At 59.9% G+C, this 14,782-nt stretch overlaps 2 protein-coding genes across 2 annotated transcripts in view; both read right to left on the reverse strand.

The window, feature by feature from the left end:
- Positions 1 to 3,097: 3,097 nt before the first annotated feature.
- Positions 3,098 to 10,288, reverse strand: LOC149862016 (uncharacterized). The gene is made up of 6 exons (XM_090053856.1): positions 10,269 to 10,288; positions 9,682 to 10,178; positions 9,001 to 9,322; positions 8,814 to 8,896; positions 4,074 to 4,445; positions 3,098 to 3,638 (listed from the first exon to the last, which is right to left on the reverse strand). The coding sequence occupies exons 1-6, from the start codon at positions 10,286 to 10,288 to the stop codon at positions 3,217 to 3,219; spliced, it is 1,716 nt and encodes a 571-aa protein (XP_089909982.1). The 3' UTR covers positions 3,098 to 3,216.
- A 4,203-nt stretch (positions 10,289 to 14,491) lies between these two features.
- The window catches only part of LOC149862017 (tapasin-related protein-like), a 3,194-nt gene continuing 2,903 nt past the window's right edge, over positions 14,492 to 14,782 (reverse strand). Inside the window, exon 7 of the mRNA XM_090053857.1 lies at positions 14,492 to 14,557. Coding sequence (XP_089909983.1) covers positions 14,492 to 14,557 — 66 coding nt within the window. The remainder of the gene's footprint in view (positions 14,558 to 14,782) is intronic.

The following is a 14,782-nucleotide window of genomic DNA, read 5'->3' on the forward strand; positions in this document are numbered from 1 at the left end:
TGGGACCGAATGATCGAGGCAGTTACGTTTGTGTTACTTTTCTTTTCCGCATTTTGAATTGCACCGGCATCTTAAAGGACATCATCCCTGGAGATGTAATAATTTAATTGATTTCCATTTGTCTTTAGGAATCAATTGGCCAACCTTAAATTATTGGTTACAAAAGAATTCACCAATAAGTTATCTTACTACTACAACAGGAGAACACAATCAGCTGCGTACTACACCTATTTCACACCAAGGTTCAGAAATTCGGAGAGCTAGACAACTGATGATGGTATGATATTTTCAAGGGATGGGCACCATCGCGGACAGCGGCCCTAAGTGTCATGTTATATTCTATTATCATCTTGTCTATACTAACTGGAATAATGTTGATTGCATGTGTTGTTGGATGAAACAAATGTATTATACATTGACATCACATGCCTTAATTGCTTTATAATATGTAGCTGTGCAAAACTCATAAAGTGATGGTTTCAAGGATCAAGGAAGGGAATGTTATACAAACAGACTTTTTGCCTAGCGTTTTTAATCTTATGTATTTTCTTGAGCTTTGCATTGCCTTAAGAAACTCCAGTTTTTATTGCTCTGTAGCTTGATGTAAGTGCTCGACCCGTGTATGCTGAATGGGTGAGAGTGTGTCTGTGGAAAGGAAAACATCAGCTGGTGACTGGCTGAAGAAGGCAGATAGATAGAGGACATGGACAATAGGGGGAAACAATTAAGATGGGTAGACAATTATATTTCTTTCCCCAATTATTTTAATAAAGCAAAAAATGGCAAACAAACAAGCAGACATGTCCCAGCACAACCTGACAGTGGAGGGGTGAGGAGTGAATGAGGGTAAAACAAGAGCGCACAGAGCCACCCATTGGCAGCCCCTCGCGGCGAAAGGGATTCATTACAATTCTTTGGAGTATCTGGAGTTTGCACGAACAAAACCCCCAGCTGGAGCGATGTACCAGGAAAGGGAAGCAAATAAATACATCTCCGAGTAGTGTTAGTTTGAGGTACTAAATGGACTTTAAAGCGGTGGGAATTCACAGGTCGTGAAAACAAAAATGCAGTTGTTTTGATGTAAATGGGAAATTTTGTTTCATCTATACACACCCTAAAAGACCAAACAAGAGGAATCCGCCCCCAAACAGCGAGACAGCAGCGGCAATCGACCGTCAAACACAGCGATAACCCAGCAAAAGTGCAGAGGACCGGGTGGGCTGACAGGGCTATAAAACAGCGGTTCTGAATGGGGGGTACATGTACCCCCAGGGGGTATGTGAAGCCTCATCAGCAGCACATGAGATATATTTCATTGTCTAACACAGGTTGAAGGGCCTAAAAAAGTCTCGACAATTTGAAACTGCCATAAGACATGCATGTGCACGTTTGAAAAAATTTACACGTAGTTTGACATAAAATTTACTTCCCCCTTGAAAGCAGGTACGTGAAGTCTCACTCTGAGACCAATGGATATGATGACTGGAAAACGTTGGGAACCACTGCTGTAAAAGACGGGGTGAGACACATCAATCAAGGGCCTTGTTGGCAGGACACTAAGTTGATCTGAGTATTGATAAGACTGGTAACCTATGCCAGCGCAGAACAGAAATTGGGGGGGGGGTAAGTGGTTAATCAAGAAATGCGGCATCTTCCCTGTCACAGGCCAGCTGGCCACTGTGAGTGTATCAGTTCTATCCCAGGCCAAGTGGGCACTGCTAATCTTGCAGCTGCAGCTTCGCCTTTGGGGCCCAGTCAGTTCCACGATCACTACGAACAGTTAGTTTTATCATTTTCGTTAAACTTATGACAGACCAGTTACATTTGCGGGTTACAAACTTACAAGCTTTATATTAGCTAATATTACCTGTTAGGCAAAATACTAAATGCTTCCAAGAAGCACATATTTATTGCTTATCAATCCTTCTGGTTCTGGCAGTCACACTTCCCTTGCCAATTAGTGAAACAAAGTGTCGCTCAATGGGAGTCTGCAGGTTGATGTGCTTCACGTGGCAGATGAACTTCACCATGGGACAGGTCTTGTCAGGGCGGGGGGGGGGGTGCTGCTCTGCCTCCTGGGGCAGGGGAGAGAGAGACAACACCCGCACCCCGACCCTCGCCACCCACAGTGGGTTTGTGACCCTATGCAATGCTTCACTCCTCGCCGCCATCCCCCAGGCGCAGCTTTCCCTCCAACGGGGGGGGTCCCCAGGGACGCGCTTCATGGATATTTGCACTTGCTCTTCCGCTCTTGTCGGGCTCCGGCAGGGCAGCATCCTCACGCTCATGGTGCTCAATATGCTGAATATTCATCCTACTTGTAGTAACTCGACTCCAACACCTGGACCCGGGACAGCTCCGGCGGGGCTGGGGGGACAGAGGAGCATGAGCCCGGGCAGGGGATGGGATGGGGAGGAGGGGCAGTGCCCCCGCTGCACCCATGCTGTGCCGAGGGCTGCGCAGGAGTCATGGGGACAGACACAGGCAGAGACAGGTCCGGGGGGGTCTTGTTCCCAATGCCCAGGGAGGGCCGTAGAGTCCCCTCTCCCCTGGCTGCAGGGGACAGCGAGGGCACAGTTCTGGTGTCAGACAAGACCCCAGGCGCGGGCTCGGGGGGGCTGCACTGGGCTCCCCCTTGGCGCCGCCTGGGAAGCGGTGCTGGGCGCAGGCTCGCCGCTGACCCGCCAGCTTCACAGACGCGCGCAAGGACGCGGAGCTGCTCTGCTCTGGTCAGCGCTGGGCCCTCGGCGGGGGCTCGTGGGGGCCTGGGGCCCTCAGGGCCCCTGCTTGGCTTCAGGCAGCTGGACACACCGGGACTCACCTCTCAGCTGCAGCTCCGCACTGCGTCGCTCAATGGGGGTCTGCAGGGCGACGTGCTCCACGCGGCAGATGAACTCGGCCCCCAGCTCCTTCTTCTCCGCGGCTGCGAGGACCAGGCTGGGCTCCTGCTGGAAGCTCTTCCCGTCCGCAGCGGGATCGGGCCGGCCAGGGAGGAGCCGGTACTGGGCCGAGTCCTGCAGGGGCTCAGCACGAGCCGCTCCTCTGTCCTTGCGCAGCCAGGTCACCCGCAGCTCCCCGGGGAAATGCCCTGCGATGCGGCAGCTCAGGGCCACGTCCCCCCCCACGGTCGCTGACTGGGGCTGGGAGATCGCCGACACCTCCGGGGGCCACAGGAGACCTGGGGAAGGAAACACCACGAGGCAGGGCCAGGCCCCGTCAGGGGGAGCCGAGGCCTGGTGGGGGCTGCTCTGCCTCCCCTCCTGCAGCACAAAGAGACACGAACCCCCAATGTGGGGCCATCCCCTCATGAACACCACCCCCCTCACCAGTGTCCCCCATGCTGAGCTCTCCCTCGACCGGGGGGCCTCCGGGGCCGTGCTCCACGGACACTCGCACTCGCTGCCCCGGGCGGGTCAGGCTCCGGCTGGGCACCCTCCACACGCTCGTGGCGCTCAACATGCCGTCTCCATCCTCCACGTAGTCACTCGGCTCCGACCGCTCCCAGGCTTTTCCGTCCATGCTCCACGCGACGCGGTGGATCCCGCGGGGGTAGAAGCGGAGCAGGCTGACGACGAAGGGCACTTGCTCCGGGGGGTCCCAGCGCGGGAACACCTGGATCTGGGACAGCTCCGGCGGGGCTGGGGGGAGTTTGCTGTGTCAGTGCGAAGGCAGACAGATGTGCCCCTCTACAGACTCACTGAACACCATGGACTTAGGGTTTTCATGAGCCCCAGCGCTCCTCGTCACATGCCGTGGAAGGACACCTGGGCCGGGGGCATTAGTCCAAGCAGGGACTGGGGGAGCTCAGGGAAGTTAGCTGCATCTGCGCTCCCACGGGGGATCCCTGCCAGGCTGTTGCTGGCCCTGCCGGTCCCTGTGGGCAGCAGCTTCCCAGTGCGGGCACAGGGGAGGGGGGCAAGCCCTGCCTGCAGCCCAAGTCCCCCCAGGCCTGTGACCACCACCTCCGGGCACTGATTTCACGTCTCGCTCTCCAGCGTGTCTGACATGAAATGCGCTTCTCCCTCGGCCACTGCCCCCGACTCCCCCGGGCGAGGGACCCTGCAGGGACTCACCCCACACCCGGATCTCCCAGCACGCGGGCTCCTGGCTGCTGTCCTGGGGCTCGCGCCGGAAGTGACACCGGACCCGCGCCCCGTGGTCCTGCACCGTGGGGGTGAAGGTCAGGGAGGCCGTGAGGCCGGTCTCAGACCTCTCCTGGATCGACGTCCAGCCCGGGGGCAGGGCCGGTAAGAGCAGCTGGTGCTCGGGGGCCGCCCCAGGCCGGTCCTCCTGGATCAGCGCCATGTCCTCGCCCTGTGCGCGCTCCCACATCACAGCCGTGTCTGCAGGGATCTTCCCCTCCATGGAGCAGCGCAGAGTCACCGCCTGGCCCAGACGGCACCGCTCTGGCCCCTCCACCTTGGACATGGACCCAAGGGGCTTTCCTGCCTGGGGTCGGAGCCACACACGGGACATAGGGTCACTTTGGGGCGGTCCTGGGGACGCCTCCGGCCTGACAGTGGGGCTGTGGGTTGTGTGGTCCCCGAGAGCAGGAGGGTAAAACCTGCCCTGATCCAGGGGCCCCGTCTGCACCCCGCACCGTGTCCCCGCCTGAGACCCTGTTGCCATCCCCTCCATGCCCTCTGCTCCCCCCGGCGCTGTGCCCGGTACCTCTCCTCTGCTGCCAACAGTAAACGGCTCAGCCCAGAGCTCGCCACAGCCCCGAGTGCCCGGATCAGAGGGGCGGCTGTGTGGGCTTGTCCCTCAGCTGCTGCCCCGTCTGTGTGTGTGCAAAGCCCTGGCCGCGGGGCGAGGGGAGCTGCCTCAGGCCCAAGGCAGGTGTGGCAGGTGTGTCCCGGGAGCACCCACGGGCTGGTCCCAGCCTGCTCCCACCCCCCCCGCTCTCAGAGGGGCCAGCAGGGCCCGTGCTGCCCCCCAGCCGGACTCACAGCCGCGGGGCCCAGGCTCCCACCCTTCCAGGTCGCGTGCCCCAGCACTCTGGCCCCAGCGGGAGGGGATGGCATGGCCCGGCTGCTGCCCCTTCCTGCGCTAGCCTGGAGGGGCCCGAGAGCCGGGCCGCCTCCTGTGGGAGACCGGCTGTCCTGAGCCCGGTTGTATCCACGTCGGATGCAGCGCAGTACCGGGGGGAGCAAGCCCCGTGTGGTGGGCCAGGAGTCGGGGGGACAACGCAGCTCACACGGAGCAGCTCTGGCAGGCAGGGGCACCTCTGCCCACTCCCACGGGGCCGTGGGGGCTGTCGTGGCTGCCTCCCGCTTGCGTGCCATCTCCTTTATCTTCCAGCACGAAATGGGCTCGCTGGGACCAAAAGATTTTCCTCTCCCGGGGGCGACCGAGGATCTCCCTGCCTGGGTGCAGGCCCAGCCACGGGGGCAGGATGAATGGCGCTGGGAGACCCACCTGGCAGCTCGGTGTCAGTCTTGTCCTCCCGCTCCCGGCCTCCATCGTCCTGGGGGTGACCGACCACAGCAGCGCCCCAGTGTTGGGCTGAAATGCATCCACCCCCAACTTGTTTGGGGGCAAGGAGAGCTTTGTGATTAACCACGGCACTCGCCGACAAGCAGCCGGGAGGGAGCTTTATTGACTACAAAACATCTCCTACGCACAAAGCGATTCATCAGCTGGGACTGCCGCAAGACAAGCAGATAGTCACCAAAGACTGAGCGCGTTAACGTGACTCTTCACCACTTCACCATGCATCCAGAGCTGTTAGGCAGGAGTTACTTCCCTCAGCCGGTCGCCCTGGGAAAGCTTCCTGCGGAGCGCCGCCCCATCCAAAGACTTGATCTCTCCTTCGACATCCACGCCGACCTCTCCCTCCAAAATCCACACAGCGAACAGCAAACGCTGACGTCACTTGCTCAGGCCGTGTAACCCTTCAGTGCCGTCACCGTTGCTAATGCTACCGAGGCCGATTAGAATATTGTAACCGATGGGTTCCAAGTTACACGCCAGCACATCTTACACACTTGCTACACTTTCCTGTTACGTTTCCTTTCTTACATTTAATTAGTCCTAATGGTCTCCACGGTAGAGTCCTATTCATAGTTTCATAGTAGCTAGGGTCAGGAGGGACCTGAACAGATCATTTTGCCTGACCCCCGGCCACAGGCAGGAACAAATGCTGGGTTCACAAGACCCCAGAAGGGTGATTGTCCAACCTCCTCTTGAACTTGCCTGAAGCAGGGGCGAGGACCACTTCCCTGGGAAGTTGGTTCCAGATTCTGGCCACCCTAACTGTAAAATATTGCCTCCTGATCTCTAACCTAAACCTGTTCTCCATCAGCTTATTACCATTGATCCTCGTCACCCCAGGTGGTGCTTGCTGTTGCTCTCCCCGGAGGACTGTGTAGGCAGCCACCGGGTCCCCCCTCAGCCTCCTCTTGCTGAGGCTGAACAGGTTCAGGTCCCTCAGTCTCTCCTCGCAGGGCCCATCCTGCTGCCCTCTCACCAAGCAGGCGGCCTCCTCTGGACCCTCTCCATGCTGGCCACATCCCTCCTGAAGTGTGACGCCCAGAACTGGACACAGTACTCCAGCTGCGGCCTGACCAGTGCCGCATAGAGGGGGAGGATCACCTCTCTGGACCGGCTTGAGATGCATCTGTGGATGCACGACAAGGTATGGCCGGCCTTGCTGGCTGCAGTCTGGCATTGGCGGCTCATGTTCATCTTGGAGTCAATAATGACTCCCAGATCCCGTTCTGCCTCTGTGCTTTGGAGAGGGGAACTCCCCAGCCTGTCTGTGTGCTGTGGACTCCTCCCCAGGTGCAGCACCCTGCATTTGTCTACGTTTAACCCCATCCTGGTCTCACCTGCCCACTTTTGTAGTCTGTCTAAATCTATTTGCAGCCCCTCTCTCCCTTCAAGTGTGCCCACCTCACCCCACATCTTAGTGTCACGAGCAAAAGTGGACAGTGTGCTTTCCACCCCCTCGTCCAAGTCGCTGATGAAGATGTTAAACAGTGCAGGCCTGAGGACCAAGCCCTGGGGGGCCCCGCTCCTCACATCTTGCCAGCTTGAGTAAGACCTGTCCACCACTACTCTCTGGGTGCGCCCCATCAGCCAGCCCTTCCAGAAGATCCCTGACTACATCTGCGCTGACCCAAGGCCCAACAGATCTAACCCTGAGATTGTCCCTACCTCCGGTAGGTGGGATGTCCCGGTCCCTGTTCAAGAAAACAGAGCAAAGAAACTGTTAAAAATCTCAGCCTTCTTGTCTGGTGTAGCCACAAGATCATCATTTGCATCTTGCAGGGTCCTACATTGCCTGGTGCCCTCTTCTTGCTCCCAAAGTACTTGAAAAAGGACTCTTTGTGGTCCTGAATCCTGGACACTAGCCTGAGTGTCATTTCTGCCTTGGCCTTCCTAATAGCCCTCCTACGCTCCCGGGCCAAGGAGGAGTACTCCTCCTTGGGGACCGCCCCTCCCTTCCCCTGGTTGTGCGCCCCCCTTTCAGTCCTCAGGCATTGCTGAATGCCCTTGCTGAGCCAAGGGGGTTTCTGAGCACTCTTACCCCCCTTGCTTCTCTTTGGGCCGGGACGATCGCCCCCGCCAAGGTACGACCATCCCTCGTGGACTCCCGTCTCCTCTACCTTCTGCGCCCCCAGTGCCTCCCCCACCTGTCTCCTAAGCTCACTGAAGTTGGCCCTTCTAAAGTCGAGGGCTTTAGCCTTGGTGTGAGCCCTTGACGCCCTGCGCTGGATAGTGAAATCCAGCGGATGATGATCGCTAGGGCCCAGGTGGTCAAGGGCCTGCAGTCCCCTCACCAGGTCATCCCCCATGGCCAGGACCACGTCCAGCAAGGCGTCACCCCTAGTGGGGCTGTGCGCCTCCTGGGTAAGGTGAAGGGCCTGTAATACAGCCAGGAACCAACGTGAGCGGTCAGACCTGGCTGTCTGCTCCTCCCAGCAAACGTCTGGGTAGTTCAGGTCACCCATGACAATGACATCCCTTGACTTAACCGCCTCCATAAGCTGACTGGAGAAGTCCTGGTCCAGCTCTCCCCCTGGTTGGGGGGTCTGTAGTAGACGCCCACCGTAAGGTCCCTTTCCCCACGCCGCCCTTGTAGCCCCACAGTGTCTCTGCCTGACCCTCCTCTACCCCAAGTTCATCCTTCATGACATACAGCGCAACCCCCACTCCTCTCCGTCCTGTCTCTTGTATATAGGGTGTATACCCGAATGCCTGCCGCCCAGTCGTACGTAGGTCCCACCAGGTTTCTGTGAGCCCCACTACGTCTGGGTCCTTACTCGCAGTCAGGAGGCGCAGTTCCCCCTGCTCACTCCCCAGACTACAAGCATTCGTGTGGAGGTACCTGAGGGTGCACGTGCCTCCCTCCCCCCCCAGGACAGCTGTGGCCCCTATTGCGCTGTACTCAGTGTGTAGTCAGCACTTTACTGGGGTTAGCTTCAGCCCACAATCATTACCAATTCTGAATCATCTCAAAAAGGCTAGCGGGAGTTTGGCCATCTTGACGGGACCAATTTCCTTTTCCTTGCTACACCCAGCACCCAGCTGGGCGCAGCCCTCCCTGCTCTCCTGGGCTCTGGCCCCGCTGGCCCCGGTGCTCCCCTCTCCTCCCTGTGCCCACACATCCGCTCTGGGGCTGGGCCCAGGATCAGAGCAGCACACGGACACGCGGCCGGCCTGAGAACAGCAGGTCCCCGAGGGCAGGAGGGAAACCTGGCCTGGGCCGGGCTTGGGGTCCCAGCTCCATCTGTCCCTAACGAGCCGTCACCCCCTTGCCAGACCGCCCGCCCCCGCCCCCTGCCCCATCCCCCCAGTGCCGTGCCCGCTACCTCTCCTCTGCATCCAGCAGTAAAAGGCTGCAGCTGCAGTTACAGTCCCGACACCCACAATGACGGCTCCAGCCACAGCGCTGCAGAGATCCACGCCTGCAGCAGGGACGGATGGGGGCAGAGTTGGCGCTGACCTGGCAGCCTCAGCCCATGCTCGCCCCACAGCCCCATGCAGGCTGAGTGCCGCACCCTGCGCCAGCTCTCACCTGTGCTGTCCGGGGGCACGTCCTCGACCAGCGGCTGCCCCAGCGCTGGGTGTCGGGCACGGCAGGAGAAGATGGTGCCGGCGTCGCCCCGGACCGGGGTGAAGGTGTAGGTCAGGGTGAGGTTGAAGGTCCCGTCTGGGTTCCTCTGGGGTCTGGTGCGGGTGGAGCCGTCCAGCACCTGCCCGTCCCTCAGCCACACCACGTCCACGTCCTCGGGGAAGAACTGCCCCACGTGGCACAGGAGAGCGGTCTCTGCGCGACCCACCGCCAGCTGCTTGTACACGGAGATGGTCGGGGCAGCTGGGAACGAGGGGGGTCACAGCACCATGCGTGGCCTGGGCACTTTGTGCGCGAGGCGCCTGCCAGGCCGGGGTGGCACTAGGCCACTGCAAACACGTGCAGCCAAGTGCCTGTGTCACCCCTGGCAAGCCATGAGGAGCCGCAGGAGGGCCAGCGCTGCCCACGGGTGACACTGCTGCTCCCACCTGCCACAGCCCAGCTCCTGCCCCAGGCCAAGGCCGAGGGCCCTGCCTGTGGCTGGGGTTGGACACGCCCGTGACACCAAGACTGGGTCTGAAACGCATGGGCCTGCGTGCACGCCCCACCCCCTGCACTGCCGCGGCCGCCCTGGGGCCCGGGAGCCCCAGTGCAGTCCTCACCGAGCACACGGAGGGTGGTGTTCCCACGCCGCTGGTGCGTGTCGTAGCCCACGACACACGTGTACTGCCCCCCGTCTGACACCGTCACCACGCGCAGCGACAGGGAGACGTTCCCGCTCAACAGCTCCGTCTCCGACGGCAGGCTGGGTCCGGGCTGTGTCTGGTTCCGGCCGTGCTCATACCGCGCGATCGGCTCACTCCAGAAATACCAGGTCACACGCAGGGAGGGCAGCACCACTGGCCCCTTGACCTCGAACCGGCACGGCAGCAGGGCCCCAGCGCCAAGGCGGGCCAGGGAGACGGGCTCCGTGATCACCTCCAGCCGGGACCCTGCACGGGAGGGTGAACGGCTGTGAACCCCGCGGGGCCGGGCCAGGCTGGGCTGGGGGAGACGCCGCTGGGGCCTGGGGATGTGGGGCGGGCGGGCGGGCGCGCAGGGGGAGGATGCTGCCACCGCCCGCTCCTCCCCGTGGCGGGACAGCAGGGGCGCAACCACGCTGCACCACCCCCTCACTACGCCTGACTACAGACTGCTCCGGGTGTCTCTCGGGGGTGCCTGCGCCTGTCCGACCCCCTTCCTGGAGCACCTGCGCGGGCCCCGGGTCATCGTTGCCACCGCCCGGGCTGTGGTCACTGCTAGGGCCCTGTGCCGCCTGGGGTACACCGAGACTGCGCCTTCGGGTCCTTAGCCCGCCGTGGCATTTTGGGGGGCGTCTTTTAGCCTGAAGCGTGCACAAGTAGCTTCCTGTACTGGAGGCTATTCTCACGGCTCAAAAAGAGGCCATCCCCACGGGAGCAAAAAGCATGAAAGGAGCCAGGCGACCCGCTTCAATCACCAGGGGTATTAGGGAGCTGTTGAAAAAGAATAAGGAAGTGTCCATACAGTGGAGGAATGGGTCAGCAGCCAGGGAGGAATACAGCTGCATCGCCGTAGGCTGCAGACACAAGACACGGAAAGCTAAGGCACGCGTGGAGATTGAACTGGCAACCGGTATAAAAGACAAGAAAGAGTCCTTCTGCAGATACATAGGGAGCAAAACAGATAAACCGGGCTCCACCGTGGGACCCACACTGAATGCCCAGGGGCAGCCCACGGTCGCTGCCCGTGACGAGGCAGATCTCCTGTATGCAAGCTTTGTGTCGCTCTTCCTGAATGCCAGCGGGGGCTGCTCACCTGGCCAGAGGCCCGGGGAACGGGGGGAAGGCAACAGCCCACATGAGATCACCCCACAACAGGTGAGGGATCTCCCACAATGCTCGGACGTTTTCAAGTCCTCTGGGCCAGACGACCTGCACCCGAGAGTCCTTGAAGAACTGGCTGAGCTCGTAGCAGCGCTGCTGGCCAAGCTGTTTGCAGAGTCGGGGACTTCAGGTGAGGTCCCGGGCGACTGGGAGAGGGCCAGCGTGGTGTCCTTCTTGAAGAAAGGGAAGAGGGATGACCCTGCAAACTGCAGTCTGCCCTCGGTCCTGGGGAAAATCTTTGAAAAGTTGGTTAAGTGGGTCATTAAGAACAAGCCGGTCACGGATGGGGTGCTAAAAAGCAACCGGCACAGCTTTGTTGAGGGGAGATCATGGCTGGCGAACCTCGTGTCCTGCTACGACCAGGTAACCAGGCCCCTGGATGAGGGACATGAGGTCAACATTGTCTACTTGGACTTTGGTAAAGCCTTTGACTCGGTCTGCCCTGGGTTTCTCTCTAACAGCCCAGAGGGCGCTGGGCTGGACCCGTCTGCAGCACGGTGGGTGGACACCCGGCTCACAGGCCGCTCCCAGAGAGCAGCGATCGATGCGATGGCCTCATCCGTGGGGCCCGTCTCCAGTGGGGGCCCCCAGAGAATGGTGCTCAGACCCGTATTAGTCAATGTGTACATTAACCACTCTGATGAGGAGGGAAGCGCAATGATTAAGTTTGCAGACAACCCCAAGCTGTGGGGAAACGCGGGCAGACGATCCAGGATGACCTGGACAGACTGGAGTCATGGGAGGAACGGAGTCAGATGAGGTTCACCATCTGCAAAGTCCGTCACCTGGGGAGGAAGGACCCCACCACCACTACACGATGGGAGGGCTGCATGGGCTGGCACAGCGTCTGAATGAGGCCTGGGGTCACGATCGACCAGAAGATGAAGGTGAGCCAGCAGTGCGCCGGGGGCGCCGGGAAGGCAAACAGCCGTGCCGCGCACCAACTGGCGCGTGGGCAGCAGATGCAGGGAGGTGCTCCCCGCCGCCACGCCGCACCGCAGCAGTCTCAGCCGGAGCCCCGTGCGCACTGCTGGGCACCGCAGCGCAGGGAGGCTGTGGAGAAGCTGGAGCGGGCACAGAGAAGGGCCGCCTGCACAGTCACGGGCATAGAGGGTAGGCCTGACGAGGAGAGACGCCAGGAACGGGGCTGCTCGGTCTGAGCAGGAGAGGGATGAGAGGTGACTTGTAGCCGCCTATAGGTACGTCTGGGGGAGCATGAAGATCTGGGGGAGCAGCTCTCCAGGAGGGCACCACAGGGGAGGCTGAGCATCAACGGGCATTAACTAACAGAGGGTAAATTCATGCTGGACATAAGGAAAACCTTCTCTGTAATAGTCCCCAGCATCTGGACCACGCTCCCGGCAGAGGTGGTGCCATCGCCCTCCTTGGAGGGGTTCAAGAGGAGGCCAGACAGGCACCCTCCGGCTCGTCCGAGCCCAATAACTCCCTGCCCGTGGCGGGGGACTGGACTTGCTGGCCGGACAGGTCCCTTCCGGTCCTGTGTCTCCACAACTCTACGATTCAGCCAGACGCCCTCCCCGCCCTGAACGATGGACGATCCCTGGCCCAAATACTTATCAACCCACGTCTGCACACACCCAGCTCAGCTGTTATCAGACCAATTCTAGTGTTGACTCCTTGACTGGTCCCCAAGCACTGAATCTGCCTGTGTGTCTTGCGAGCTCCCCCAGAGCAGTGCCACCCACAGCCAGGAGTGAGCCGTTCCTGTGATCCAGCGCACGAGCCATCCTGTACCCATGAACACACCTCGTGATCTCCCTCGGGCCATGGTTAGTTCTCTACAAAACCCCAACCCAGGCTCAAGTTTGTGTCCCGCGGCGTGGATCCAAACCACCTCCACAGAGACTTCACCTTCTCCTTTCCTGCCTGGATCCCTGCACCAATCGTGCTGGGGGCTCTGCCCATCTGCCAGCTCCAGCAACACCAGGAACCTCGACCGGGTCCAGCTGCGCTGAGCGGTGAGACCAACTCTCTCCCTGACTCCAGGAACCGGACTGCTACTCCCTTACTCCCGGCACAGCTTTCGAAACCGGACTTTTGCTAATCAGTCTTGAGCTAGACTTCCCCAGATACCTCACAGATACTATGTAATACTGTAAGTGTTGTATTTGTTTCTCTTGTACGGCTGTTACTTCTAGTGTCATCATAAATTCATATACCTGGCAATAAATAATTGTTATGGTCGGGCTGGTTGCTCTACTCTCTCGCTGAGCCTCATTTACTCTTCCTTCCCCTTGACTGCCCCATTTGCTCTGCGCCAATGCTTCTTTTACCCAGGCCAGAGATCCCTGTAATGCCCTAGACTACGCTGGGGTCTTCTCATCAGGGGGTGACTACTAGGACTATTGTGACCACAGATTGGGACAGGCTGAGTTTTGAGGCGCACGAGGGTATCAGCTGAAAGTGCTGACTGGACCCAGCCCGCTCAGGCATACTCTGGCAGCGCGTGTGTCTGTCTGCATTTATGATTATGCTGCTGAAACAGGCATGAGCTGAGATCAAGGCACATGAGGGTGTCAGCCTATCAATGCTGAATAACCCGGCCTGGCTCAGACGTGCTCTCCTAATCTCTGTGTGCGTGTATGTGTGTTTGACTGATTCGGTGGTTGGAGGAACCCAGCCCCGTTGAACCTGAGTCCTGCAAGATAGCGCCACTGGGGGAAGGACCTGCAGAAGGGAGAGATGCAGCTCCATATAGAAACACAAGTGACGTAAGCAGCACACGGATAGCATGACAGAGACCCCAGAAACGTGGCCCTCATAAAGGAGCACAGCCCAAAGTGACGAGCAACTCTGGTAACACCCACGGACCCACCACGCACGCATTGGTCTGCGGCACTCCCGGGCAGAGTCCCTCGCGTCCCCTTTCGCTGTCCCTGACCCAGCCCATCGTGTGTGCATGTGTGTGTGTATGTCTGTGTGTGAAAGTGCATGTGTATGCGTGTATAAGCGTGTGCTCACATGTGTGTGCAGAGTGCTGGAGTGGACTGCTCTCTCTCTCTCTCTCTCTATATATAAAAAATTATTTTTTTTGCCAAAAAAGTGTGCACATGTGTATGTACTTGCATGAGTATGCGTGTGTACACATGTGCGAGTGCATGTGTGTATGTGTGCGTACATACATATGTGTGTGTGTTGAGGGAGTTACCGCAGAGATGTATTGTAACCTGTCGCTGACCCCAGGTCCCCCCCACCCCCATCACCCCATTGCACAGGCAATGGTCCCTGCCCAGGGCCCCCCAGGTCTCCCCCTGCCCCATAGCCCACCCCACGAATGTCCCCCAGCACCCCCACCCTCAGGAGATCACTAAGACCCAAATGCCCCCCCAGCCCAGCAGCTCCTCAGCCAGGGGTGCGGGGGCCCAGGGGGCTGGGGAGGGGTGGGGGGAGGAGGTGAGCATGGCTGGATGCCGCAGCTTGTCTGGGCTGTGGGAAAGCAGGTGTGCAGGGACGGGCCTGGGGCTGGTGCCTCTCTGACCTCCCCCTCCACAGCCCCGAGCCACCCCACCAGCCGCCCCCAGGCACCCTGCGCCCCAGGGCAGGGCACTCACCGGCGCTGCCCCCCCCCCACCAGCAGCAGCAGCAGGACTGGGGTGAGCGGCACCATCCCGGGCTGAGGGCTCGCAGGGTCCGTTAGAGCCGAATGGATTCGGTCTGTGTCTGCACCGAATCTCCCAGGCGGTGCTGGTGGCGCCCTGCCCTGCCCTGCCCTGCCCGCTATCTACAAGGCCAGCAGGGCTGGTGCGGTACAGCGCGGGGGGCAAGCTGGCACCGTGGCCCTCATTCTACTCGCCCTGGAGCAGGTGGCGGGGCTGTTGTGGCTGCCCCTGCCCCAGCG

Source organism: Crocodylus siamensis, chromosome 6, assembly GCF_052110815.1.
Source record: "Crocodylus siamensis isolate JL-2025a chromosome 6, ASM5211081v1, whole genome shotgun sequence".
Lineage (NCBI taxonomy): Eukaryota > Metazoa > Chordata > Crocodylia > Crocodylidae > Crocodylus > Crocodylus siamensis.

Bases quoted from the DNA above. Each gene is read 5' to 3' on its own strand.
- LOC149862016 (XM_090053856.1), bottom strand. From the start codon at position 10,288: ATGACCCGGGGCCCGCGCAG. The intron at 10,179-10,268 runs GTGCTCCAGGAA...GGGGTGGTGCAG, and splicing joins ATGACCCGGGGCCCGCGCAG to CGTGGTTGCGCCCCTGCTGT. The intron at 8,897-9,000 runs GCACTCAGCCTG...GGATCTCTGCAG, and splicing joins GAGAGCTGGCGCAGGGTGCG to CGCTGTGGCTGGAGCCGTCA.